The sequence below is a fragment of the Podarcis melisellensis genome (genome assembly GCF_964234715.1).
Source record: "Podarcis melisellensis genome assembly, chromosome: 3".
Taxonomy (NCBI): Eukaryota; Metazoa; Chordata; class Lepidosauria; order Squamata; family Lacertidae; genus Podarcis; species Podarcis melisellensis.
In genome coordinates, this window is record NC_138530.1 from 49,951,859 (window position 1) to 49,977,629 (window position 25,771).

Below are 25,771 nucleotides of genomic sequence, written 5' to 3' on the forward strand. Positions count from 1 at the left end.
CTCTCTTCCTGCAGCTTCCAGCAACTAGCGGCCATCAATAGTCTTACCCTCCACAAACCTGCTGAATCCTTTTTTTGAAGCCTTCCAACATGTGGCTGCCACCAGCCCACATCTTCCGCACACACATCTCTCGAGTAACATTTGGGCTGTTGTTGTGTCACTGAGTTCATTGCCCACTCTCTCAAAGCAGCAGTCGATGAATGGGAGAAGGGAGCAAGAACATGTCAAGTCACTTTAACGATGTATTAACAGGATATCCTTTGGTTGGAAAGCTGCTTTTTGCCTGTTTGGACAGTGTAGTTGCTGCAACCAAAGGAAACTCCGGAGTCCTGCCTCATCTTGGAATCTCAAATATTGGAGCAAAGGCTGATTTTCTTTACCCTTCAGCCTGCATTGCTGAAAACCAACACCGTGCTGCCCTCTAGTGGCCCTTTCATTGGCTGCTTGGTATTCCCCAAGGGGATTCCACCCTGTATAGGAAATTCCTGCCAGCCTGTTGCTGCAAAAGCAACCAAAAGTCCTGCGGCACTTTAAACACTTACTCAATTTATTGCAGCATAGTTGTTTGTGGGCTTGGGGCCACTTTATCCAATGCATAAAGTGGGCAGAACTGCTATTCCTTCCATTTCATAGACTTTTTGGTGCCACTGTTTACAAACATTGTTCCTTTTGAACAGGTGTCAGCAACCTTTTTCAGCCATGGGCCAGTCCACTGTTCCTCATACCATGTGGAGGGCTGGACTATATTTTGAAAGAGAAAAAAAAAGAATGAATTCCTATGCCCCACAAATAACCCAGAGATGCATTCTAAATAAAATCACACATTCAACTCATGTAAAAACACACTGATTCCTGGACCGTCTGTGGGCCGGATTGGGAAGGCGATTGGGCCGCATCCAGCCCACGGGCCTTAGGTTGCCTACGCCTGCTTTAGAAGATTGAAAGATACAGTGGAATAGTTAAATCTACGAACAAGTAGAGCCTACAACAAAATATTGCAGTATGGGGTACAGCACTTCCTTGTCAGGTTTCCAGCCCCTCCATTCCATTGTCCTCCCCACCAATCTTTCATCTGCCCTGCTGGACCCCCAACAGTCAGAATTCCAAAACCAATGAGCATACAGTCTCTAGTGCTGACACAGGCAAACTCAACCCTCCAGATGTTTTGGGACCAGAACCCTCATCATCCCTGACCACTGGTCCTCTTAGCTAGGGATGATGGGGGTTCTGGTCCCAAATCATCTGGAGGGCCGAGTTTGCCTATGCCTGCTCTAGTGGGCTGTTGGGGGGGGGGTTCCCCCACTTTGGGTTGTTTCTCTCTAAATGTTTTTTGTACTTCTGCAGGCCTCAAAATTTCCCCCCTAGCCTGCTAATACCATGTGTGTATGTGGTGTGTGTGTGTCATTTTGGTTTAATAAGCAGCAGCAGCTGAAGTCTGAACACCAAAAATGGAGGGCATGGCACTGGAGGAGGTGGGGCTCTTCCCAAGGAATAACTTTCACATACACATGTGCCATACATTGAAAGCACATAGCTTCCCCCCCAAACAGGGAATAATTTTCATCCAGTTCATGTTTAAAGGCAAACTAATTAATTTGCGCTTTTTGAAACAATACAGGAAATAAAACACAGGCATCACACTTCTCAAAATTTTGCAATGTCTTTCTCCAGCCAAGTATTATGTACAAAAATGCACATACTAGGGCACAGTGCGTATAAAACACATATATTAGTGATAACAACATACAAACATGCATTGTACATAAAATGTCTTAGCAAAACTGTGCACTAGAAGAAATTTGTAGTAAAATGCCGATGTATTTTCATGGGAGTTTTTATTTTAAAAAAATAATTATACTCTCAAACTGATCTGGAAAAGTGGAGAACTGAATTTAAGACTGGAAAAGTGAGAAACAGTGAGGAATTGAAACTGGCCTGCCCCTAGTTGCAGGAGAGGGAGATAGATTATGATTTCATGGACTATCCTTATTTTTGCATGCAGTGAATCTGCAGTGGTTGTTGCCCAGAAGGAATGACAGTGCCCTGTTACCCTGTCATATTAAGATTCTGGATCATTAATAGGGACAATACCTCCCTTGCAAGCAATCAAGCAATCAGGTCTTCCAAGTGACCTGTCAGTCACTTCCCTTTATGGCTAACCTGTAACTGTATCCCACCCACATGCTACTCAAAAGGCATCACCTTTACGTTGCGAAAGAGCAATATGAAAAACGCTATTGCTATTGAACACACTTTGTAACTGGGTGTTAAAGGGCACAAATTATGCAAATAATCAAGTCATCTTTAAAGCCCTTTTCATCTAACAGAACAAGTGAATAAGTAACAAGTTCCTAAGGCATTTTCAATGCTGGAGAAGGTAAAGTTCATTGGCTTTAGCCCAGATGGTTGACTTGACATTTTTGCATTACAGGAGAAGCAAAGTTGTTGCTTGGCTGTCATTTCTCCCCCTTCCCTGGACTCCCCATCTGGAATGATTCAGTGAACACCTAAAACCTTGCAATAAACAAATCTTGTGGGACCCGAAAATGGAGAAGCATCTGAAGAATATTATTCTGGTTTCGGTTGGATTCTTGTTTCTATTTACTGCTTATGGAGGGCTCCAGAGCTTGCAGGTAGGTGGACCTTGTCGTGGAGTGTACATTTGAAGGGGGCATCTTTGAAGACGATCTGTGGGGATATAATGCAACAGGGATGCTAGCTCAGTGAAAGGTAGCATGGGTCTTCCATAACAGAAGAGAAATCCCTGGAGATCACACAAACTTCTGGATCAGGTTAAGGGTCTGTCTAGTCTAGCACCCTAGAGACCTTTGGAAGTCAACAGCCCTCTTCCACTGTTTCTTCTTAGTGGCATGTTGTCTTTGAATAGGAAAGTTCAACATCATCATCATGGCTAATAGCTGCTGAGATACAATGCTCCCATGATTTTGCCTAGTTCTCTTTTAAGCTAGTGGCCATCACTCCTTCTAGCAATGAATTGCATTATCAAATTATGCATTTCTTTTGTCTCCCCTGAACCTCCTACCAGTCGGAGCTAGAAGAGTCTGATATAATGACAGAGGGAGAAACCTTTCTCCCTCCTATCAACTTCTTTGACACCATGCATCAGTTTATAGACTTTTGTCATGTCCCCGTTGGACATTTGTTCTAAAAATGGTTTTTAACTTATTTTAATATTTCTTCCTCCAATGAGCTTAAGGTATCATGCATGTCTCTCTTGCTCTCCATAGTATCCTTAGTATTTCCATTGTCCTTTGCAGTGTTTGTGCTTCCAAATGCTCCACTTAAGTCCTTGTCTTAAGGACTTGCTGTCTTCTCTCTCTCCCACCCACCCTGGTCAGTCAATGTCCCCTTATTTATTGCAAAGTTGTTGATTCCATTTCATTTTGTCTCTATAGAGCAGCCTCCACTCTCAAGAAGGCCTGGGCGTTGCCTCTCTGAGTGTTGTCTATGCAGCCCTTATCCTCTCCTCCATGTTTCTCCCACCGATCCTCATTAAGAAGCTTGGGTGCAAGTGGACCATTGTGGGCTCCATGTGCTGCTACATCACATATTCTTTGGGAAACTTCTACGCCAGCTGGTAATGCTGCTAGCCTACTTCCGATGAGATCTGCCATATATTTGGGGACTGTGGTCTACTTCCATCCAAACTCCAGTGTAGAAAGGTTCAGATACTGAGTAAACAGCCAGACTTTTGTCCATAGAATGACTGTGGCATCACTGCAAGGCTGAAAACCATGTTGGGCGAGGGGGATTATATGAGCAGAAAATCTTCATATCTTAATTCTTTGTGGTGACTGCAATACAGAGGTGGGGGCCCTCAGCCCTCCAGATGTTGATGGACTCCAATACTTGTCAGTTCCAGCTGGCAAAGTCGATCATCAAGGATGGCAGGTGCTGTTGTCCAGCAACATCTGGATGGCCACAGGTCCCCCAACCTGCTGTAATATGTAAAGCAGCTTCTATAAGGTGGGTGGTTTCTGGGTCCCTGCCAGCAATATCTCACAGTGGTGTGGAAAAAGGCTGGAGAATGGTGCTCCAAAGAATCCCAAAGCTGACCCAGCCCTTTTAGCAGAGATGTGCTGAACGATTCCATTGGGTCTATGAGTGCAGCTTTAATGTTGTGTTTTTCAAATCACTCTGTTGAGAGCTGCATGAGCTTATTTCAACCCCCCACCCCCACTTAACTTGAAATGAACCTGATACACAATTATGCCCTGCCTCCTAAACCTGGGAAAAAACTTCCTGGTGAAAAGTCCAGTGCATATTGAGGTCTCTGTCTATCATGTATTAGACAAACATGAATTCTGAATATTGCTTAAAATATGATAAGCAGGGAGTTAACGGCAAACCTTCAATACAATCTAGCTCCTTACGGCTCTTATATCACATGAATATGTCTCCTTATGGTATAGGGGTAAACATTTGAGCAATTCATCTTGAATTTAATGATGTAACATTCTGTCTTTGGCCTTTCTTTCAAGAATGCTGGCAGCTTAAAAGAGATATCTAAATAGCGTGTTTTTTTGCAGGTACACACTGATCCCCACATCTATGATCTTGGGGCTGGGAGGAGCACCACTCTGGTCAGCCAAGTGCACATATCTCACCATCGCTGGAAACTCGTATGCTCGGAAAGCAGGGAAAATTGGGAAAGATATTGTCAACCAGTACTTTGGAATATTCTTTCTGATATTCCAGTCCTCTGGAGTATGGGGAAATCTTATATCATCCCTTGTATTTGAGCAGACTCCCAACCAAGGTAAATATTACACACCCACCGACACACACCCTAGGGGCTGTGTCCCTGCTTACACCACTTGCCAGCTCCCCTGCCATCCCGCCCCATACGAACCCCGCCTAGAGCTTGCCCACCCCACCCCATGCCACTGCTGAACTCTGCATTCACCCTCCCAGCCCTGTTTCTGAAGCTGCTTCTCTCTTCTGTTCTACAGTCCTGCTTTGCTCTCCCCTTTGCTCCCATGTCCTTGCATCCTACCTCTTCCATTTGTGCACCCTGCCCTTATGCACAAACCACCCTCATGGTAACCTCTGGCATCTTCCTCCTCTCGCTCATTGCAACTACCTTTTCACTCTGACTTCATGAAAATCCAGGATTCTGATGTGGCACTACAGATCCTCCAATAAGGGTTACGCGATGACAGCCTTACATTTTTATGAAATTACCATAGGGTACCATTTCCTTGCCTATATCTGCCTTTGGAAGTGCTACTGATAGGTAAAACCAGTTTTTCATCATTTTTTTTAAAAAAAAAACTGTGATACTGTATCAGATACAGTAGTATAGATGCAATTTTAAGGATAATGGAATAACCAAAGCCTAGCGTGATTCTCCCCTCTTCCAGCAGCCCCCATAACATACATACATTACTCTGGAGGGCATTCTGACACCAGTGTGGCTGCTGGGGAGGGAGGGCAGGAAAATACCTTCTGTTCAATTATCTGAGGATCTAAACTATTAAACCCACTTAAAGGATTGTTTTCTTATTGGCATGGGTGTCCAGTTTGCAGTTCCTGTGGACAACTTCCTAGAGCATTGGGAAGAGGTCTAGTGGAATGGACTCCTTCGGATGGTGGTGGACTCTCCTTCCTTGGAAGTTTTTAAGCAGAGGTTGGATGGCCATCTGTCATGGATGCTTTAGATGAGATTCCTGCATTGCAGGAGGTTGGGGTCCCTTCCAACTTGATATTCTAGGTCTTCTAATGATTCAGTCTATGGGTTTGTCTTCTATTTGTGTGTGTGTGTGTGTGTGTGTGTGTGTGTGTTCAGCACAGGAGTTAAAGGATTAACTGGGCAGTGGTTGTTAACTCGGGCCAGGTGGAGTAGGCCGGTTAAAAGCAAATCCAGGGATAACAATAAAAGCAGGCTGCCTCACGGGACAGATTAGGGCTAAATGCCACCTGAACTATATAGGGGGGGGGAAGCCTGTCCCACAACTGCAGTCTTAAGCTAGTTTAAGGGGATAAAACTCCACTGGCTGACCAAACCAAAAGTTACTGCTAGGAGATTAGAAAATGCTGGTAACGTCCTTGAAGACTGGCAAGGGATCAAAACATTTGATCATGGCTCAAAGGCACGGTTACTTTGGAACTGTGAAATACCAATACTGTATGAAATAGCAAAGCTTAATGAACAGAAGTAGCATTCTTTGAAGCGGTATCTGGTTTTTACACTGTTGTTCATACCAGTCCAAGTGAGCATCCTACGGCACCGTCAGAACTTATAGGACCAGAAAGGGCAGTTTAGATGGTCCTGATCTTTGAAGTACAGAGGGCACAACAGTGACCAGTTATACATTGATAGGGCACATCAAATGCCCTGCTGCTCAAGCAGCTGCTTCCACATGGATTTGTCCACTAAAGGAACCCTGTCAATTGGCTATGGCATTTCTGTGTGTTGCAAAGGATTCCTGGACAAGGTCCATTATTCCTCTCAAGCAGCCTGTCCACCATTATTGATTTCATTGGTGATGAGAACCTCAATCATATTTTGAAGTACCTACCTCAGGGTTTTTTGGAACACAGCTTGAAATCCATTGCGGATGTATGCTTGAATTTATGGTCTTGATTTTGACCACTAACAACCACTGCTCTTTTCTTTTTCCTATGGCCTAGTGGAACACTCAGACGCAGATCTGTGCTGTGGTGCAGAACATTGCACGGGGGTAAATGCTACAAACAGCACTGTGGCTCAAAAAAAACCACATGATACTTTAATCTACACTCTGCTGGGAATCTACACAGGTAGGTGCTTCCAGACACCATTTGTTTGTTTGTTTGTTGTTTGCTTGCTATTTCAATTGATATCCCTCCCTTCCTCCCAAAGGAGATCGGGACACCAAACATATAAATAAATAAATTTTAAAACTTTAATAATAATAATAAATAATAAATTTTATTTATATTCCTCCCTCCCCAGCCAAAGCCGGGCTCAGGGCGGCTAACAACAATAAAACAGTACAACCATTCTAAGAACAGTTATCTCAGGTGTGCCAGGAACAATGTCTTTTAGCCATCAAATGCCTAGGTAAACAGAAGTGAACTACATGTCCCAGGATTCTTTGTGGAAAGCCACAACTGTTAAAGTGTTAACTGTTAAAGCTTTAACATATAGCATAGAAGGTGTGCACCAGATCATCTCCAACATTTCACTTTGGATGGTCATTGCTGAGGAAGAAATGGAGTGGTGGGCAAAGTGTATTTCATGGACCTTTGTCTGCCATTATTGATTTTATAATCTAAGAACCCCTTGATCTGCTTTGTTTCCTGAAAAACCATTTGTAATATATTGTATTTGACAGTATTTTATGGTATGCAATATAATTTAACTGTTTTTGGTAGCTGTCTTGTAACTCACTTAAAAAATCTTACAGCATTTGATAAACAACATGCAGTAATTTTTAGTATTTGACAGCTTTCAATCTGCAAAATCTAGGACTGGTTATGATAGAGGCCCCCAAGCAATATTATAACTGTCAGAAAATACTAACAGTTCCAAAGCCTTCAAATTTTAATTTTTCGGGTCAAGATTTCATCTTCCAAATTGTTGATTCAGAATTTGAATATGAATTTTCCCACTCAGAACTTAACAGGAAAGTTCAGCAAATTTGGCGTATTCATGAATATTCATTTCAGCTGTAAATTGTATGGCATATCTTTGCCTATGAGTGATTCAGGCCTCAGTTAATGAAATAAAGTCCAACATTCCAGTTCCATAGTATAATTTCCCTCCTCACATGTGCTTTGGAAAAGACTGTCACTAATTCTGGAGCCAGAGGTTCAGGAAACAAATTCAACTAGAGGCAATGTTGACAGATGCAATCATGGTGCCCCCATACTGATCTCTCTTTAACCTCTGACCTAACCTGGAAGGGTAAGAAATCTGTCTTATGCAACAGCACAGTTGGTTTTTCCAGCTGCCATAGCACAAATGACACAGCAGAGCACAGTTTGCTGTGCATGGTAGATGCCCTGATATTGAAGACAGAGACTTCAAAACAGTTAATTTTATTTAAACTCTCTTGGCCTCTAGGGCTGAATTTAAAGACACTTATTGACTGAGTATTCTAAACCCATAACTGAGCTCTGAGAATAAATCTATGAATTGCTTGTCACTTGGGACTTGGTTCTTATTCCAATGCATCCAGGCAGTGGGGTGCTAGCTGTGTTGCTAGTTGCTATTTTTCTGGATCGGATCACAGACGACCAAGCAGAGGGTGAGAAAAAGGAGACACCTTCCTTGTGCTTCACTTTCATGGCAACATTTCGGCATCTTAAAGATAAACGCCAGTGTCTCCTGATTCCCCTGACCATGTACAGCGGGTTTGAACAAGGATTCCTTGCTGGCGACTACACCAAGGTAGGAACACGAGCGAAATGCGGTTGTTACATCACCTACCCTGAGTTCTTCAATGAATGCATGGGGAAATGTTCATGGGACACTCAGGACTCTTGAGTCCCAACTCCCACTACAGATGGATGCTATACTGAGACTACCCGAAACCTGCCCAAGAAGCCTCTGGAGTCAGTGAAGAAACTGTTTTAGGTGCCATTAGCCAGGAAGAGCAGGAATCAAACAAAACACACCAGTAGGTCCACCAAGGGACCAGAGAGACCTAATGAAAATCATGTGCCATCAGAAGTCAAATAAATCCCATGTGGTTGGCCAGGGTGAGAACAGGATGCTGGATTAAATGGGCCTTTGGCTCTTATGATACTCTTGCTATGTACTTATGTGACCCGCTGAGGGGAAGAGGGAGCAGACAACCACTTGGTGCTGCAGGTATCAGAGGGAGTTGGATCTGAATGGAGAAACATTGATACAAGGCGCAATTGCCATGGGTTAGAAGTCAAGTGTCAGGTTTATCACTTCTCTCACACAAGACACGACACGCTGGCAGTTTAACTAGTTGAGGTTTATTAGCAATAACAGGCTTCCAGCAATCCGAGCTTCCCACAGCTCACTCCTCACTGTCGGAGTCAGTTGACTCAACTGGCTTCCTGCCCTTCCCAAGGCCCAAGGCCCGCCCCTGCTTCCTGCTGGTCCTTCTTTGTTCTAATCACTTGTTCCGCCTCCTGCTTCTTGGAGACTCAGGTGCAGCCAATTCCTCCTACCGCCTGCATCCTGCTCCTTCACCTCTGTGCTGCTACGAAAACTACAGGCAGCATTCCAGAGCGAGAAGGGCTTACCTCACTTTCGTTGTGTGAAAGAATCAAGTTTCTATTTCCCTCTGCCTCTTCCTCCCCCTCTGCAGATTCTTCTCTGCTGGCCATGCCTCTGGCATCAAGCCTAGAGGAGAAAGGCATCTTTCTGCCTGCCATATTGATGGATTTGCTTTATTAATTTATTGTCCGTATTGTCCCCCAACCCAGAGTGCCTTGCAAATCACAGAGGTATTTCATATTTGGGTAGCCCTTGCATTGCCTGCTAAACAGCCCTATAGTCACACAAATCTAGCTGCCTGACAGTTTGCATACCCTGAATGCACAGGTACAGTATTAAAAAGATACAAGGTTAATGTGAGCTTACCGGTAGCTATAAGTGAGCATACAAGCAGGTCTTATGGTGCTTTTTTTGTTTTAATGATGCAGATCTTAGCCATATTTTTAGTACTAGCATATTGTTCCTGTGGTCTCCATCTGATTAAATGCATCATACTCTGATGTCCAGGAAGCCAAAGAGTTACTCATATGGTTGGCAATCATCTACCTTGTGGACACTTCCAGGCAGCCTGTTTATGATGTTACTGGCAAGTGTTATCCTAGATCCACACTAGATCCAGTGCATTTCCCCATCACTTTCCTTACTGCAAAAAATCCCATCTTTGGGGGAAGCAGGCATGTTATGCAAGACCTTCCAAATCAATTATTGTTGCCCAACCTGAACTTACTGGTGGTATGTGATTGAATCCCACCCCAAAATAGTGACAACCTGGAAGCGCTGTGTGTCAACTCCTCTCCCTACACACCCCCACTTCTTCTGCTGCTTTAGCATTTGATAGCACGTACAGCACATGAGCAAATTACCACACACACACACACCCGTCTCTCAGCTCCATCACTGCACAGCAGGCGCACACATTAAATCTGGAGGCCCTATGGCAAGGCACAGAGCTGTGCTTTATTGATCGCATCTTCTCTGTATGAATATTCACCCAGCATTCAGAAATAGACACGAAGTCCTAAGCCTCAGATGACAGAATCAACGTTGCTGCGTTGAATAATAATGCCATGTGCGCCTGTGTGTCTTTCTCTTTTTCTCTAGGCCTATGTGACCTGTGCCCTTGGGATAAATTTTGTCGGCTATGTGATGATCTGCTTCTCAGCTGCAAATTCACTCTGCTCCCTGCTCTTTGGGAAGATTTCCCAATTTACTGGCAGAAAAATTCTATTTGCAATGGGTATGTAAAGGCTAACGGAGGACCGGGGAGCTCATCTAGTGTGAAAAATTGGGTGTGCTCATACTAAGAGGCAGGGGGTATAATTTAATGAAGAACTGGCTAAAAACATGATCAGTTCAGATGAGGATTTTCCCCTCATTATTGGGAATGAAACAGTCTTGGCCAATTTGAATTTCAAATATGTCTGTTTGCTCAGTCACTTCAGAGAAAGTCTCAGCATTTCTAACACTGAAGGTGGTTCTCAACTCATGAATCACATATACTAATAGCAATCTCAATTCTCTGGGTGCCAGTTCTGAAGCAGTCAAAACGGCACTATTCTCACACATGAGAGTGGTATCAGCAGAGATGGTTTGCAGAAGGATAAAAAAAAATATTGAGGGTGGGGACCCCAAAACAATCCATTGAGGACTGAGGGTTGTATCCAATGTAATACTAACAAACACATTCTGTCAGGAAAAGATTTATTCTTGTGCAACAAAATGTTCCCCCCCTCTCCTCCCCCTGTGCACCACCTAAATGTGTTCTGGGGGTTCTCTGAACCCTCCGAGGCAGATTTGGAGAGGGCACAGAGTGTGCATGAGGAAAGGAGAAAGAGTTCCATTGCATAAGTGGAAATCCTTGCGCCAACAGAACACAATAGTCAATGTTACCCTGAGCATGCTCAGTTGGTGTGGAATGCTCACTGACAGCTAAGAGGGGGAACAGGGAATGGAAAATGGAGGTGGAATAGAGGATCCTAGAAAATAACGTGGCTGGTTGGTTGGAAATCTGAGCAGAAGCACTCCACACAGCAACATTTTGCTGTAGCTCCCCTTTGTATTTCCTACCTCAGAAACTTTTGTGTGTCCACAAGGGGTTCTTGAAGTAGTTGCATGACATACTGATTTATACCACGTAATCCTGAATGAAATGACCCACAAACAAATCCCATCCCAGTGTCCTGGACAGGGGAGAAGAAGGTTCCCTTCCTTTCATCTAATGACTGGCATTCCCTGAACAGGGAGGTGTCGTGGCTATCATGAAGCAATATGCTACGTATTTGCCTGTCCCTTTTGGAGGTGCTGATCTGACAATAGTATAATTTATAGGGTCAACTGGCAGCACTTGCTAAGGAACTGATCTGATCAACATCAGGGAGGGAGGGCAGACTATGAATAAACATTTGGGGAACTTGGCACTGCTGACAAATTATGTCTCTTGGGGTTCGATTTCCAATGTTTCACTGGACTTTTTTTTTTTAATGAGCTAGCTCTGCACATTTTCCAAACTGAATGTACTTCACAACTAATATGACTTAAGAGAAATGCTCCCAACTACACATCCTGGATAAAATTTCACTCTTGAGGAAACCAGCTGGCATTTTGCTGCCTACTTCACCCATGTCATTAGGCTGACAGGTGCCCATTATCTGCCAGGACTAAATTACTTGCCTTGACAATGGGCTGGCTGGCTTGTTAGGCTAAGCCAAGCCAAGCAAGAATGGGTGGACATGAGAGACCCCAAAGAAGAGATTGTAGCTCCTGCCCCCAATCCTCCTGCTGCAACACCACAGTGAACTAAGCTGTGGTTTGGCTTAGCCAACATGTCATCTGAACCAGGACTCAAGGTTTGTTTCCTCCAGGCAAGCAGCAGAAGAGATAGCAGGTCCTTACCTCTGTGACCTTGGGGGCCAATGGAAATGAGAAGACTCTTGATTTGTTTCCTGAACAGCAGGGTACATTGCCCAGCCAATGGGCTCCTATGCAGCTTCATTGCCCCTCTGTGACTCTGGTGGCTCTCCGAAACATTTATGTAGCTGGGAATTTTGACATCCCAGGTGGTTGCTTACTTCATCTTTATACTATAGCCAGCCTTGCTGATCCTGCTTCTTTGCTTCCAATGTCACCTGGGCGGCTGCCACTGCTGGGAACTAATGGACAATGTGGACCTTGACCTGGTGCAGCTATATAATTCTCACTATCTGAAATGGCCTACTTCTGAAACTCTTTATTGTTTTCTCTCAATCTTTCATCATCTTCCAGGTGGAGTTCTCAACCTTGCCTGCATAATAGGACTATTGCTCTGGAAACCTCGCCCAAGCCACCTTGCCCTCTTCTTCGTATTCCCTGCCCTGTGGGGTGCGGCTGATGCTATCTGGCAGACGCAGACCAATGGTAAGCCTTTTCTATCATGGAAGACTGGCAGCACAAGCTGAACTCTATGCAAGTTTACTTGGAAGTCAGTTCCACTGGGGTTTACTCTGAGGAAAGTGTGCATGGGACTGTGTGGCCTTAGTCTCACTGAAAGCAGATTACCTAGACTCCAGTAACTATCGGTGCTTGCAGATGGGGGCATAATATTGCAAATTGACTGTTGCAAATGGGAGTTGGTAATAGCTTTTAAAATAAAATAAAAACTGGTTCAATTTTCCCTAGAAAGGGTAACTTGAATTAAGTGGTGGGGTGTTCACTTCTATGCTGGCTGCCTTCTATGCTGGCATCACATGGATGCTGTGAAACATTTCTGTGCATGAGGAGCACCCGTCTGGAACCTCCTGAGATATGTCTGAATAGGATGCACCTTGGCAGAAAGAGTTGGAAGACTGGAGCTAGATCTACACAGCTATAATAATAATAATAATAAACCATTGTAAAGCTCACAATGGAAAATATCACTGAGTTGTGATTTCAGCTCTACAGCACCATCTGGTGTCACAGTGTTATAACACATTTTTAATGTTGTAATATAACTGATGTAGCTGAGTCCTGGGTCCAAAACAGGTATGCTGTAACATCACTGGGGGCGGGGGTGTTAAAACTTAAATAGCATTTTATGCTTGTGGCAAACTTTTCTTTAAATTTTTGAATGCTGCAGAATCAAACCTGGCTTATTTTGCTTCAAAGGAAACATAGTTTTGGTTTGTTGGTGCATTTCTTCCTGGCATGTAAGTGCTAAGCCACAGTGCTTTTTTCTTTAAAAAAATGTTTAGGGGTACTCTCATTTTGACTAAAGAAAATCACCATTTTATAGTTCAAACTGGGAAAAATAAATACAGTAAATGGACAAAAGTACAAAGATTCACAAAATGTTTATGGGTATGCGTCCCCCCAGAAAAAAGCACTGGCTATATGGAATGACAAATGGCTTAGGTGCTTTTCTGGCAACAACTAAAAGCATCAGATGTAGACAAAAAGAGACCCTTAAAAGAGGTATACACTAGTGTTGTATCAGACCTGTTCACTGATGCCATGCAAAGTACCCCAAATGATCTTCCATGTACAACAGGAAGAAGAACCATCACAGCTTTCCAAGTAGTGATAGTTGGGCATGTAGAGACTCTTGACAGAAGCTCGCAGCACTGGCATTAAGCCACAGGTGTTATGCATAACCCAATTCAACACCTGTAATTTAATACCTATGTGTCAGGAAATTAAGCCCCTTCCTTTATTCCTCTGGGATTGCATTCATAAGCAATGAAGAAATACTCTTATTATTACCACTTACCACAGATGGTATTCATTTGTATACATAGAGAGCACAGCCATGCCACACATTTCAAGCACATGACTTTCCCCAAAGAATCCCAGGAACTGTAGTTTAAGGGTACTGGGAATTGTAGCTCTGTGAGTTGTAAATGACAGTTCCCAGGCTTCTTTGCAGGAAGCCATTTGCTTTAAATGTGTGCTGTGGATGTGACCAGAGAGCAAAGGTTTGAAAGAAATCCTCAAATGCAGGCTGTGTGCTAAGTCAAAAGGAATACAGTGGAACCTTGGTTCTCAAATGGCTTAGTTGACGAATAAATCGACTCCCATTCCAACTTTTGAATGTTTCTCGGAAGCCAAATGTCTGACGCAGCTTCCGCTTGAGCGCAGGAAGCTCCTGCAGCCAATCGGAAGCCACGCCTCAGTTTTAGAATGGTTTCTGGAATTGAACAGACTTCTGGAATGGATTAAGTTCGAGAATCCACTGTACCTGATAACCAGGAGCTAATTGAAATGTTTATTATCCCTGCTGTGTGTGAGGGGAGGGGCACGAAGATTAAAATAACATTGCATAAGAAAAAAATAAAGATTAAAGGCTAGAAAGACCTTTTGTGTGTTGAAATATTTACACTGTCATCCAAGGAATAAATCCTAAACTAATTAGCTATGGAGATTAAATATGTCACCACGTTGCTTACACAGGCAAAATACAAGCACTTGCACACCTCACCAACAGATCTCGCTCCATTAAAAAGTACCACCTTACATACATTCTCTCTCATTTCCTGGGAATGTCAGGGCAAGAGAGTCTTTTGACAACAACAAAGCAGAACCAAGCAAGGATTACATACAGGTTAGATGAGGTCATGCTAAGGGCTTAACTACACTTCCGTGTGCCTCCGGTCCAGACCGCAAGTATTTTGCAGGAGGGGTTCAAGGCTTCGAGCACATAACAGGACTTCAGACTTACACATTTAAAGTGAGTTAAAGCTCTAGCAGTTTGGAAAGTGATGAGGAAATGCACTGAAAAGTGTGGAATGAACACATGATGAATTGTAAGAAGCATAAGCACCTTGTAATCAAATCAGAATGAATGCTCAACAAACCAGGAAATATAAAGCAAGCCTTCCCTCCAGATGTTGCTAGACTATTGGCCAAGTAGCTGCATCTGATGGAGGTTGCAGTCCAACAATGCCTTGAGGCTAGCAGGTTAGGGAAGGTCCTGGCCTTACATGGAGATATGTGGCTGTGATCTATTCCTTCTTTTTGCACATTACAGAACTGTGTGATATGTAGAAGAATATGTAGAAGTTCTGGACTTGGAGAAGTTCTGTTGTATGTTGTATGTTGAGGATATAACTAAGCTTATGAAGTTATTGGGGAAAGGGACACCCTTTACAGACCCTCCAAGTGTCCCTATTTTCTGGGGACAGTCCCAGATTTACAGTAGCCGTCCTGGTTTCTGATTTAATCCCAGAATGTCCCATTTTCCCCAGGATGTCCCTATTTTCATCAGAGAAACATTGGAAGGTATGGTAGGGCATCTCTATTTTCATCGGAGAAATGTTGGAGGGTATGGATTAAGACATCCCCAGGTGTTTTTTAAGCTGGAACTCACTAGAACTCAGTTCCAGCACCTCTCAGGTAGGCGCTATTGCCATTCTATGAGGGAGGTGTTTATGGTGAGTTCCAGCACCTCTTTTTCTAGAAAAAAATCCCTATTTTTGTCAGAGAAATGTTGGAGGGTATGCCTTTACAAACTTGGATCTGTATTCTTCTGAACAGGAGGCAGCACTTTGCTTAAAGGAAATCCTCTTTTAAAAAGTACGGTACATTGTTAAGGAATATGCAGGCCTTCTTTTGAGCCAAGGTTCAACTCCAGAACATGGGAGCAGAATCCCAGAACTTGATGTAGGTACCAGTTCTTGGATCTGGGAAATGTGAATAAACAATAAGAGGCTCAGCTCAAGTCAGCTGAAGTTGAAACTCCAAATGAACCGCTCTCCATGCAGTAAATAGGACTAGCCCTGAATAATCAACAGAATATTTGTGAACATGTGCAGAGTGCCTTGCAATTATCAACCGCTGCTTCTTCTACCATTAAAAAAAAACAACCACCAAAAACAGCAGCCTGTGGTACTTGATCCATTGTGGAAGCCGTATCTTATCTTTGCTGCTTCTGAGAAAGAAACACTCCACACGTGTTCAGAGCTCCACTCTTCCTAATTATTACTTCACACTGGAGGCACAGGTCTGCCATTGAAAACAGGTTCCACAGCAGAATTCAAATTAAACCCTGTGCTTTTGAATTACACACAAAGTGAGGTAGGCATGAGCTGCTCAGTTTAATTATCAGTTACATGAATCAGCTCTTACTTTAACAGAGTTTCATTACAAAGTTCCAAAGAGAATTCTAGAGACTAAAAATTTAACTCCTATCAGGGTTTAAGCAAGTAGCTGTTCCAGATCTCTTTTTGGTCGTGGAATCTAATATTGACCAAGGGCTCCCCCTAAAGGATTTTAATGGAAAATGCCTGAATCCTTGCCCTACTCCACATTTTCAGATTCACCTATCCAAAAGCCTGTGCCATATTTTGGCACCTCACTGTATTGTAAATTAAAGCTGTTTTATTTTGTTTGTTCTTCTATAAGAGCTGCTTTGCGTGTAATAATATGCATACTATTATGCACACACAAGCATCTTTCATGCTGGAGTTTTGCAGTAGTTGTGTTGCGGGTTCGAACCCCACGTTGGGCAAAAGATCCCTGCATTGCAGGTGGTTGGACTAGGTGACCCTTGCGGTCAGAGCCATCTTTCCCATAGGGCTCAGTGGAGAGTCGCACCAGAGCGCCGGCCTCTCAGGGGCGCCCCAGCAAGTGGGGGAGCTGCACGGCTTTGCTGACGGCCTCCCCTTTCCCTGCACGTCTGCTGGCTGCGCCCCGCCAACCATATGGCTGGCGGGTGCACAGCTTCCCTCCCAAGCCTCTGCGGGGATCGTTCTCCCGCAGCGGCATGGGGGAGAGTTGCACCCCCCCAATGCCTGGCAGTGCACAGCTATGGCCACCCCAACACTATCCGTGGTAATTTGGTGGTGCTGGGTGGATATTTGCACCCCGGCATCACATCTGCTAAAGACGGCCCTGCTTGTAGTCCCTTCCAACTCTACAATTCTATGAGTCTATGCTGTTTAAAGAGTTGCACGGGCCTGAAAAACACCATTATTATCCTCTTCAGCAGGATGTAAAAAGAGCCCTAAACATGTTAGAGCCTGAGCATGTTCTGCCTTTACTCTTAGAGGCTGTGAGCCTCTGGGTATCAGTTGCTGGGAATCACAAGTGAGTAGAGGCTGTTGCATTCAGGTCCTGCTTAATGCTTCTCACAGGTATCTGGCTGGCTAACTATGAGAACAGTAGTGCTAGATTAGATGGGCCTTTGGCCTGATCCAGCAGCTCTTGCATTCTTAAAAGTAGAACAGATGTTCTAGCCAGCAGCCTCCCCAATGTAGCATTTCCAACAGGTTAATTATAAACATAGGCACTTCCATTTGACGTGTGGATCATCCCGGGAAGTTATTCAGCCTCTGTATATTACATACCAGAACTGAAAGCAGATCTTACCATACCCCTATCCTTTTTTTAGACATGAACTGCCTTATGTCATCATGGGTTAGTTCATATATTCATTCCTGCAGCAACAGAGCCCATAGTTTGCATGCGTAAGGATTCCAAGTAGCACTGTTTTAAAGATACTGCTAGGAGCATGGATAACATTGGCCATATCCACACCATACATTTAAAGAATTGTGATGCCACTTGTCAGGGTGCCCCTGTTTTCCTCCACTCAGAGCTACAATATTCTGAGTGGTTTAACAATCCTTCACAAGGAACTCTTGAGCACTGCGGCTCTTGTGTCTCTGCCCCTTACACCGGCTGAAGGTGTCACCCTCCAAAAGCAGGCGAGAGAGATTTCCCACACCAAGGAACAAAGATCGTCTTATAATGTCCCTGGACCACTGTTGCCTGGCGATGGACCTGTTCACAGTAAACTCAAAACCCAGCAGTATATGGTTTAAGCTACAATGTTATGTGATCCTAAGCAGCTTCTTGGTACAAAAAGAGAAGACATCCATCATGTATTTTCTTGCAGCATGACCTTTACCGGGGAGAAAGAGGGTTAGCTACTGCTGCTACAGTTACAGACCTAGATGAGTGTCAGATTTAGGCTTCAAACATAAAGTATTGCCTAATTCTTCTCTTTCCATTTGTTTACAGCTCTCTATGGAGTGTTATTTGAAAAGCACAAGGAGGCCGCCTTTGCTAATTATCGCCTGTGGGAGTCCCTGGGGTTTGTCATCGCCTTTGGTTACAGCACGTTCTTAAGTGTCAGCATCAAACTTTATATTGTGCTGGCTGTACTGGTGGTGGCCATGGTATGCTATGCAGCAGTCGAGCACCTGGAATCACAGTCCTCTCCTGGTCCTGAACTACCCAGTATCTCAAAGCAGGAGCCAAACGAACTAGGCGAGAAAGATCCACAAACCCCTTTGTAGCCCAGCAAAGCAAACCTCTGTAAGGCCAAGCAAATGGCCCAGTCCAAAAGTGCCTAATTTTGCTCATGTGCATTTTGTATGGGCTACCAGAAAGTAGCTCTTGTGAAAGAGGCAGCGCATCACAGGACTGGTGCCTCAGAAGGCTTCTCAAAAGGCTCGACACCAAGGAAGGCTACCAAGGAACAGATACCATGATTTGTGCAATATGTAAATGGAAACTTCAGTTCTTTCGAACTGGTGCAAAATGTACATAGGATGTTTTTTTTCTGCCAATACAATAATGACTTCAATTAAGACAGTACAATACTAGGGACCTTCTCTTCTTGCTACTAGTGACCAAAAATGTTTTTAATGGGTCTTTGATATTTTTTTAATCGGGGGGGGGGAGAATAAATATACATTGATAATTCAAAAATGTTCTGTTTCTTATTAAATCACTCATATCCACATAGAAAATATAAATTGACTCTCAACCGGAATACAGGCTTACCACTCCCCTCAAGGAAATAAACATGAAACTGTAATTTCTCCATCCAAGTCTCCTAAGGAAATTGTTGGAGAATGCCCTGGGGGTGCCTGCAATCCCACAGAACCCTGAGTGTCCTCCGGTATGCGCAGCTCTGGAAAAGGCATCTCCCTTCTCTTCCAGGGCGCTTCTTGCGACATACATCATAATGATATATGCACACTAAGCTTCTGGCAGAACACAGCAAGAAGCGTGAGACATCGTAGAGCTAATCTACTATTTATTTACACAGCATGTAAATCTGATGAAATGGGGTGAAGGATGTGGCATGGCATTTGGATGAGGCCAATGAGCCGCACCGAGTCCACAAGACCAGTGGAAGCAGTCATGTGGTGCAATGAATGTCCCTCCCATCAATGAGAGGAATGTCATGGGCAGCCAAACAAAACTTCAGGAAAGGACAGGAGAGCACAAGAACCAGGGGTGCCAACTTTACTAAAATATTGGGGGGGGGTAAGCCCCACCCTGCATAATTGATCACATGACAGAGTGTTTGTTGTGGGGGAGGAAGGGAAAGGAGAATGTTAGCCGCTTTGAGACTCCTTCGGGTAGTGATAAAGCGGGATATCAAATACAAACATGATGCCGTGCATGGACACCATTTGAATGGCTATGCTCATCAACTTTTTAGGGGGGAGGCCCCACAGCCACTAGGAGTTGGCTGCTCCCACCCTACCAGCACAAGTCCAGCACAATGCTCAAAACTACAATTCAACCGCTGCCCCTTCCCTTTTGGATTGCAGCTTTAGTTTTGTATTAATTATCCCCTGCTTTGGCACATCGTGCTGTTATTATACAGACTGGGTTCCCACACTTCTCGTGTGATACAGCAGCCACCTGAATACCCAGAGAGAACCGCGTTCTTCTCCGCCCTCTACGGCTTCATTCTTTGCTGAAACGTTATGTTGGAATTGGACACAAATTCTGTGCCATGATTATACCCATGATTGTGCTTTAACATTGCAACCCGTCCTTGGACCTTAGCATGAAGGTAGGTCCATAATAAATAATTAGAATGAAGGCAAGTACCGTATTTTTTGCTCTATAAGACTCACTTTTTCCCTCCCAAAAAGTAAGGGGAAATGCGTGTGTGTCTTATGGAGCGAATACAGGCTGTGCAGCTATCCCAGAAGCCAGAATAGCAAGAGGGATCACTGTGCAGCGATCCCTCTTGCTGTTCTGGCTTCTGAGATTCAGAATATGTTTTTTCTTGTTTTCCTCCTCCAAAAAGTAGGTGCGTCTTATGGTCTGGTGCGTCTTATAGAGCGAAAAATACGGTAAATAATATTAATAAGAGCATAGCAGCAGGGCCTGTGAAAAAGCTGGCTCAGTTTGAGAAGAGGCTTAGAGTTCAAGGAAGGGGGAAGTGGAAAAAGCTCCTGTGACCATGAGAACATTCGCTTTTGTTCCCAGGATCTGTTTTGCATTGCTAAGCAACCAAGCTTTAACCCTCCTGGCTGGCTGGCCATCCAGGTGAAAGCAGGAAACAGGTGACGATTCAGGCAGCCCACAAATTCCTCTTCAGGTCTCAAAAAGAGACTGAAAGAAAAAACCCTTTACTGATTCCCTCAGCAGTGGAGCTAAATGTGTTGCACTGATGACTCTGGGGATAATTTTTATGCTGAAGGAGAGGAGTGCCATTGCCCCAGTGCAGGTGTTCCCAAGGGGAAAGGTATGTGGATATTCTTGCAATAAAAAAGTAACAGCAATTAATGTTAACTATGTGACCATGAATGAATGAATTGGGCCACAGGCAAGCCGCACACTCTGGGTTGTATCCAATGGGAGTGGGGTTCCAGTGGTGCAACAGGACTTCTGTTTCTCCTTCTCCCTTCACGCACCCCCCAGACTCTGCTGTGGGATCCCCCAACCCTCCAGAGCTGATTTTTGAAGTTGGGGGGACTGGTGGGAACAGGAGAGCAAATTCAGTTGCACAGATGGGGCACTTGTCCAAGTGGTTAGGGCCCCCAGTCCCAACCCCAGATTAGGATGTAATAGAGGTACACTGGCCTACCTTGGAGTCATGTTGTAAGATTTTCTGAGGTACGGTATGAAACGCAACATGAATGCTCTGGGATCAGCAACTGGGCATGTTTCCAAATGTAGGGTACCCATTTTACTAATGGGATCGTGATTATGATGTGGCTGCCTATCAACAGGATTATTCTTAAGTGCCATAAAGGGAAACAAATTGTTAGTACTTAATTTATGGTTATAGCATTCCTGCTCCCAGTCAGGGAAAGACATAGGTGGGATTCTCTGCCTCAAGCGTCAAATAACTTAGCCAGCCATAGATACTTACAACGCTATGCACATTGCTGTTCTCTCTTGGGCTGGCCTTGCTATAAGGATGCAATCTTATGCACACTTATATTGAAGTAAGCACCACTACATGGTGGGATTTATGTCTAAGTAAATATTATAGGACTGCTCCGTAAGTAAATCAACGTTCTTTTAAATCTATGGCCTGGCCTAAAAGCTGATACGTTTAATATACAATCTAATTTTTAAAAAGTTAACATGAAAACGACATCAAAATATAACATACAGGGTGATATTCAGCGATTTTTAGTCCGTGTAGGCCAACTGGAATTAATGAGCATGACTGAGTTAGGTCCATTAATTCCCAATGGGTCTACTCTGAGTAATTTGATTACCACCCATGGCTTGGGAAGTAATGTTTTTATCAAATGCAAGAGTTTAATGCAGAGGGAAATCCACTGAGAGTTTTCCTCCTGGAAGCCCATTTCAATAAAAGTGAATTGTGGGGATTCTGCAAAGATAGATTTGAAGTAACCGCTAGGCTAAGCTGGCACAATCTGAAAGGCTGTTCTAGCTGTGAGTGACTGGGTAGCAGAACAATATGTGAAATGAGGGTGTCCCTGAATATTCTACAGAAAGGGCGGGAGGGAACAAGGAAACAGAATGCTGAAGTGTGTGACATGCTGGCACAGTGAAGTTTCTATGGTGATTTAGAACTTGAGAAATATACATTATTATCAGTTTTGCTTCGAAAGCTGGGATTCCAGAAAGGAAGAAAAATGGATTCTCCAACCCAGCATGAGATGGTAACAATGTCACTATGGCAAAAGGCGAGCCACAACTCTGAAAAAGAAGAACAGATTTGCACAGCTACAAGAGAACTAAGGTTTGCACATTTTCTTTTTGAAGTAAATGTGGGTATTCAGGGATAAGGGATCTTCTGTATTACAGATATATAACAGGGAAGGGGAATCATAGCAATACAAGAGGACAGAATAGCTAAGGACTGCCACTGAAATAGGAAAAGAGCTTGCAGCTCTGATTCATAAATATTATTTAATTTTATATGGTGCCATCACCACAGCTGGTTGTATACATAGAACCAAAATAAAAGTACTTGCCCCAAATAACTTACGATCTAAATTTAGATGGGGAGAGACAAGAAAACAACACTGGATAGGTAAGAGAGACAAGGGACAACATGGGGACTAATACAAATGGAAGCATTTGAGATGGAGATGTATGCTGCTATGTAATACACTTTTATTTGACAATTTCTCATTTGCTCTTGCATATTCACAGTACTGAACAGCTGGTGGGATTGAGGAGTCCGAGAAAAGGTATTTGGTTTTTTGAAAAATTCTCTTTAAACCTTCCATAAACTCAGCTGCCTGAGTTTTCCCAAGCTGGTATAAAATTATATTCATCACTGAAGCCTGTTTGGCAGCCTAATGCAAAGCCTACAAAACAACTTAATTTCTCCTGGGACCTGAATATGAATAATATTGTACTTTCCCTTGTGCTGGTTTGAGCACCTGTCATGGTTCAAATCAAAACCTCTCTCTGCTCCCCACCACATACTTGCTGTTTACAATCAAGCAAAAAATAAATGGGAGCTTCCCTCCCATTGTAAACAGCAGGTATGAAGGCCCATGATTTGGATCGTTTCTGCCACAGCACCAATCTGGCTTACACGCACAATGATGTCATTTTTTTAAGTAAGTATGGCATTAGCAACATCACATCAAGCTTGGCCAACCCAATAACCCACCATGCTAAGGTGGTCACAGACATCACAAGGAGAATACAAGAGATGGGAAAGAAATTTCCAGACACATAATTTATAAGTGTTTATACAAATTTAGAAATACAGTGGTACCTCAGGTTAAGTACTTAATTCGTTCCGGAGGTCCGTACTGAACCTGAAACTGTTCTTAACCTGAAGCACTACTTTAGCTAATGGGGCCTCCTGCTGCCCCCGGGCCGCCGGAGCACGATTTCTGTTCTCATCCTGAAGCAAAGTTCTTAACCTGAAGCACTATTTCTGGGTTAGCGGAATCCGTAACCTGAAGCGTATGTAACTGAAGTGTATGTAACCTGAGGTACTACTGTAATTACTAGAATCTAAGCAGAACTACAATGCAGCCATTTTCGCATGATGGGGAAGACTGCAACCCAGTGACCCAAGCGTCAGCTTAATTTTTGTCTAGTAGTTAACTGTTGATAGGCATCTTCAAGCTCTGCTCTCCTTTCTTAGGGTTATCTTTAAACTGACTTTGGGCCAGGCAGTCCTACAAATAGAAGACTTTCCTGTGCACAGTAGGACGCACAACCACCTTAAGGAACCCAGGGTTGGAGAACACATGCTAGAGGTCCCTGTTACTCATGACTCTTCCCTGGGGATCAAATCTATGAACATCAGTGTGAGTCACTGGACTCACATGCTGAAAATGCATGTTGTGTTTTATTACCATGCATCAATCAATGTGTTTCTACCTTGCATATAACTATATATGGAACTCAGGTTCCAATCAAAGGAACGCATTCCTGTTGCTATTAAATTACCCAAACCGATAGACTCAATTGTTTGCTTCCCCCACAGAAAATACCGATTTTCCAGAAATTCAAAGCTCCACCACAGCAAAAGGGGTTGATTCAGCAGGCTCCATCAAGCCACTAGTCTTCCGGCTACAGGACAGTGTTCCTGAATTAGTCCGTGAGGTTCTACTGGAGCGTGGCTGGATTGAGTATGATGAGCACAAGCAAGATAACGAGGACTGGAACCTGTGCTGGCAGAACCAGCCTTTCCGGATGACAGACCACCGGAGCATTAAACCGTGGCAGAGGCTCAATCACCATCCAGAAACCGTCCGGATCACCAGGAAGGACTATTTGGCAAGACATTTGAAGCGCATGAAGGGAATCTACGGAACAACCCTCTACGAGTTCAGTCCAGCAGCCTTCATCATGCCCAACGACTACATTAAATTTATAACAGAATACACCAAGGAGAGGCAAATACCCGGCAGGAAGCTGAGCTACTGGATCTGCAAGCCTGTTGCCAGGTCTCGTGGGAGGGGCATCCTCATTTTCAAGGACATTAAAGACTTTGTTTATGACTGCATGGTGATTGTGCAGAAGTACATCAGCAACCCCTTCCTTATTTCCGGGTACAAGTGGGACCTCCGCTTTTACGTATGCGTCGCTAGCTTTTGCCCCCTCACTGTTTACGTGTACGAAGAAGGGCTGGTGAGGTTTGCGACGGAGAAGTTTGACCTCGAGGCCCTGGACAATGTTTACGCCCACTTGACAAACACAAGCATCAATAAGTTTGGGCCCTCGTACAGGAAGGACAAAGACATCATCGGCTCCGGCTGCAAGTGGACGTTCAGCCGTTTCCGGGCCTACCTACGTAGCCGCCATGTGAACGATGTGCGCCTCTGGCAAAGGATCAACCACATCATCACCCTTACCTTGCTTGCCATCACCCCCTCGGTGCCGTTTACCTCTAACTGCTTTGAGCTCTTTGGGTTTGACATTCTCGTGGATGACAAGATGAAGCCCTGGCTCCTGGAAGTGAACCACAGCCCGGGTCTGCACCTCGACTGTGCCACAGATGCAGCTGTGAAAAGAAGGTTGCTCCATGACATTGTCGACTTGCTGAACTACAAGGAGGCCGACGCGCTGAGAACAAGCAAAGGGGTGATCCGGAAAGTGTCGTCCTTTGGCCGAACGCAGTCTTTGTTGACTACCAAAACTGACGTCTCTCTAGATTTCCTGGCTTGTGGGAAAAGAACCAAGTCCGCAGTTACTTCCCCATCCCCATCACTCTTGCAGGTTAATAAGAGGAGCCCAATGTCTGGCAGGACAGGCAGCGCATACCCCAAGAAAACCTTAACCTCACAGCTGCGTGAACGAATGAACACGCCCAAAACATCCCCGCTGCCATCTAAAAGCAAACAGTTATTAAGAACTAGTAGTTCCCTATATGAGCCTGTTCAGTCTACCCCGTGGCTTAATTCAACTGAGCTCTGTACACACAAGCCATCTATCCCTCCCTTTTTCCTCTCAGATAAAGACAAAAAGCCATTCCCTCGGGTGGGTGACTTTGTCCTTATATTTCCTTTCAGTGATGCAGTCCTTGAAGCATCTAGGAATGGGATCCATGTCAAAAGTGTAATAAAAGAAATACACAAATTAATGAGCAAAGAATTGCAGCCAGAGCACCAGAAATCAAATAAAAGCTTATTTCACCAGTAGATGAGCGGGACGAGCAATCCTGTATGTCATTTACACCAGAGGGTGCATGTGCTGCAGTTACGCTGGCACACTTTATGCCACGTTCTATAAGACTCCCACAAAAGTTGGAGGAAGGATGCCACTATGAGGACACATCTGCACCACAGAGCAATGGCTACACCACTTTAACAGTCAGGGCTTCACTGCTATGGATCCCTCTGACCTGAACAAACATTAGTTAGTGACCCCTTTTTTTGGGGGGGGGGGAGTGGTGACTTCAACTCCAGGTGA

At 44.1% G+C, this 25,771-nt stretch overlaps 2 protein-coding genes across 3 annotated transcripts; both read left to right on the top strand.

Moving 5' to 3' along the window:
* The first annotated feature begins 2,207 nt into the window (after window positions 1-2,207).
* UNC93A (unc-93 homolog A) lies at window positions 2,208-18,868 on the top strand. 2 transcript variants are annotated; one of them, XM_081905305.1, is made up of 9 exons: window positions 2,208-2,356; window positions 2,432-2,633; window positions 3,417-3,598; window positions 4,551-4,780; window positions 6,655-6,783; window positions 8,187-8,398; window positions 10,304-10,439; window positions 12,464-12,595; window positions 18,176-18,868. In XM_081905305.1, the coding sequence occupies exons 2-9, from the start codon at window positions 2,547-2,549 to the stop codon at window positions 18,451-18,453; spliced, it is 1,386 nt and encodes a 461-aa protein (XP_081761431.1). In that variant the 5' UTR covers window positions 2,208-2,356; window positions 2,432-2,546; the 3' UTR covers window positions 18,454-18,868. The 2 variants fall into 2 exon arrangements, with proteins under 2 accessions (XP_081761431.1, XP_081761432.1); XM_081905306.1 differs by lacking the exons at window positions 2,208-2,356; window positions 3,417-3,598 and having other exon boundaries at window positions 2,365-2,633.
* A 1,589-nt stretch (window positions 18,869-20,457) lies between these two features.
* Window positions 20,458-25,505, top strand: TTLL2 (tubulin tyrosine ligase like 2). Its single transcript, XM_081906871.1, has 4 exons — window positions 20,458-20,651; window positions 21,983-22,127; window positions 22,544-22,581; window positions 23,844-25,505. The coding sequence occupies exons 1-4, from the start codon at window positions 20,564-20,566 to the stop codon at window positions 25,499-25,501; spliced, it is 1,929 nt and encodes a 642-aa protein (XP_081762997.1). The 5' UTR covers window positions 20,458-20,563; the 3' UTR covers window positions 25,502-25,505.
* The last annotated feature ends 266 nt before the right edge of the window (window positions 25,506-25,771 follow it).